Source organism: Setaria italica, chromosome I (assembly GCF_000263155.2).
Source record: "Setaria italica strain Yugu1 chromosome I, Setaria_italica_v2.0, whole genome shotgun sequence".
NCBI lineage: Eukaryota > Viridiplantae > Streptophyta > Magnoliopsida > Poales > Poaceae > Setaria > Setaria italica.
The window spans coordinates 35,287,456-35,289,882 of record NC_028450.1 but is presented as its reverse complement, the minus strand read 5'-3'; the positions used below and the strand labels follow the sequence as shown (position 1 = coordinate 35,289,882).

At 50.4% G+C, this 2,427-nt stretch overlaps 2 protein-coding genes across 2 annotated transcripts in view; both read left to right on the top strand.

The window, feature by feature from the left end:
- LOC101770738 (oligopeptide transporter 4) overlaps window positions 1–2,427 on the top strand; it is a 17,420-nt gene that overhangs the window by 10,325 nt on the left and 4,668 nt on the right. The gene's annotated exons all lie outside the window — the stretch shown is intronic.
- LOC101771132 (oligopeptide transporter 4) overlaps window positions 57–2,427 on the top strand; it is a 7,002-nt gene continuing 4,631 nt past the window's right edge. Inside the window, exons 1-2 of the mRNA XM_004953511.4 lie at window positions 57–745; window positions 867–964. Of these exons, the coding sequence (XP_004953568.1) occupies window positions 215–745; window positions 867–964 (629 nt within the window). The 5' untranslated portion in view covers window positions 57–214. The remainder of the gene's footprint in view (window positions 746–866; window positions 965–2,427) is intronic.

Genomic DNA, 2,427 nt, shown 5'->3' with positions numbered 1-2,427 from the left:
ACAAGCACAGGCCACGTGACGCGACGCCTCTCCCAGTCGCCAATTAAATTAGCATAACTCGCCGCCGCCGTGCTCAAAGCGTCGATAAATACGCCTCCACGCGCGCCGGGGCGCAGAAAGCTCTTTCTCGCTCGCGCGCTCAGAGCACAGCACGCGCGTGCAGGTAGCTAGTACAGGCCCAGCTGGTGGGCATTATTCAATCCGGCCACGCGCAATGGCTGAGGTCGGCACGGCCGAGCGCGGCCAGGCCGCCGGCAAGGAGGAGGAAGGCATCGTCGGCGACGGCGAGGAGGAGGAGTCGTCGCCGGTCGAGCAGGTGCGGCTGACGGTGCCGTCGACGGACGACCCCTCCCTGCCGGTGTGGACGTTCCGGATGTGGAGCATCGGGCTGCTGTCGTGCGCGCTCATGAGCTTCCTCAACCAGTTCTTCGTCTACCGGACAGAGCCGCTGGTCGTGACGCAGATCACGGTGCAGGTGGCGTCGCTGCCCGTGGGCCACTTCATGGCCCGGGTGCTGCCGCGCACCAGGCACCGGGCGCCCAAGCTGCTGGGCGGCGGCGAGTGGAGCCTCAACCCGGGGCCCTTCAACATGAAGGAGCACGTGCTCATCTCCATCTTCGCCAACGCCGGCTTCGCCTTCGGCGGCGGGAGCGCCTACGCCGTCGGGATCATCGACATCATCCGCGCCTTCTACCACCGCCACATCTCCTTCTTCACCGCCTGGCTCCTCGTCATCACCACGCAGGTACCTATATAACGTCTCTGAGAGGTTATTTAATCGTTACTGTTCTTATTACCACCACCTAATTAACTCGGGCATTAACTTGTTCGTGGAATTTCTTGGCTATTGCTTTAATGGCATCAAGGTGCTCGGATACGGGTGGGCGGGGCTGATGCGCAAGTACGTGGTGGAACCAGCGCACATGTGGTGGCCGAGCACGCTCGTCCAGGTCTCCCTCTTCCGGTGAGCACAAGTTTTTTACTGCTACCCTACTTACTCTACTTCAGTAAAACCATGCCAGTGCTGTGTTTCCTTTCCGTGTTCTTGCCTTCGGGTTTTTTTTTCATTCTACATTTTCTTTTCCCGCGTTCTTCAGTTTGGTTGGATTTTGGTTACCATTGGGGTTCTTTAAACTTTTACTGCTCTTCACTTTGGACTCTGGTTGGCCTACAGCTACACGCATGTCTGCTCGTGCGCGTCTGTAGCTCTGCATAGAGCATCTAGTAGTACAACTTTCTTTTAGACCATTTTCTGATTTTTTTTTTGGCTAGTCTGCTGATAAGGACGCAAAGTTGATAGGGAACTGAAAAAACAATGGACCCATTAGTAAACTGACAAAACTTGCAAAGGAACCAAAACTAGGTGTTTGGTTTAGCGATCTTTGACACTTTCTTGTGAGATTAGTGATCTTAATGCTAGGGTGTTGGTGTTTCCTGGAGACAAAGCCACAGTTGTCACCAAAGCGTAGGTTTGACGTAGGAGAATCTAATCTTAACTGGCCGATGGCCGATGACATTTTTTTACCCAAGTAGCCCATGCCTATTTTTATAATTTTTTTAATTTAGACCCGTTTAATTCACCCACGTAAAGTCGAACCTGGACATGTTACATGGTACTCAGGTGTTCTAACCACCAATCTCGATGCCCTTTTGCCTGGTCGATGACATTAACAAGACAAAAGCAAATTTAAATAAGTGAAATTTTAAAAAATGGAAGAATCTTGAGAGCATCATCATGGTGCATGAGTTGGAAGATCTCTTTCTCTTCACGATAGATGATGGCCCTCTCACCAACTGATGCAAATAATAGATGGGCTTAGTACCCCACCACGAACATAGGTGTGTGCTGCAGGCTCTGGATTGAGTGATGGTTTACGGATTGGGCGCCGATAGATGTCTGATGGAGTCCTCAATAATCAGTGTGCTTGGAGAGAAATTTTCGTCGTTGCAAATTGTGTTCCCACGCACCAAGGACAAGTTTGGTTGGTCCTAAAAAACGGGCAAGTTTTGTTTTCAGACATGCATTGCGTTGTCCACTCTGGTAGAAGGCGTTATCCAGGCCGACTGATATGGCGGTACATGGTTGATTTCTTCAGAAAAGAAAGCTAGGACTAACGTGAGCAGGGGAGGATTTTTGCTCTCGTCGACGTACTCGTCGCAAGATCTTTTTGACGAGCGCACGCACAAGAGAAAGGAGTGCCTCAGCTTTTGTGCTATACCTGTGCAGCGGTGACAGGTCGGATACAAAAAGTTTGTCAGTGGATAGAGATCTCCACTGCAAATCTACAATTTTACCTGCACATTAAGGGGGTGTTTGGGAAACACCTGTTAAAGTTTAACACCTATCACATCGGATGTTTGGATGCTAATTAGGAGTACTAAACATAAGCTAATTACAAAACTATTTGTACGGATGGAGTATAATAC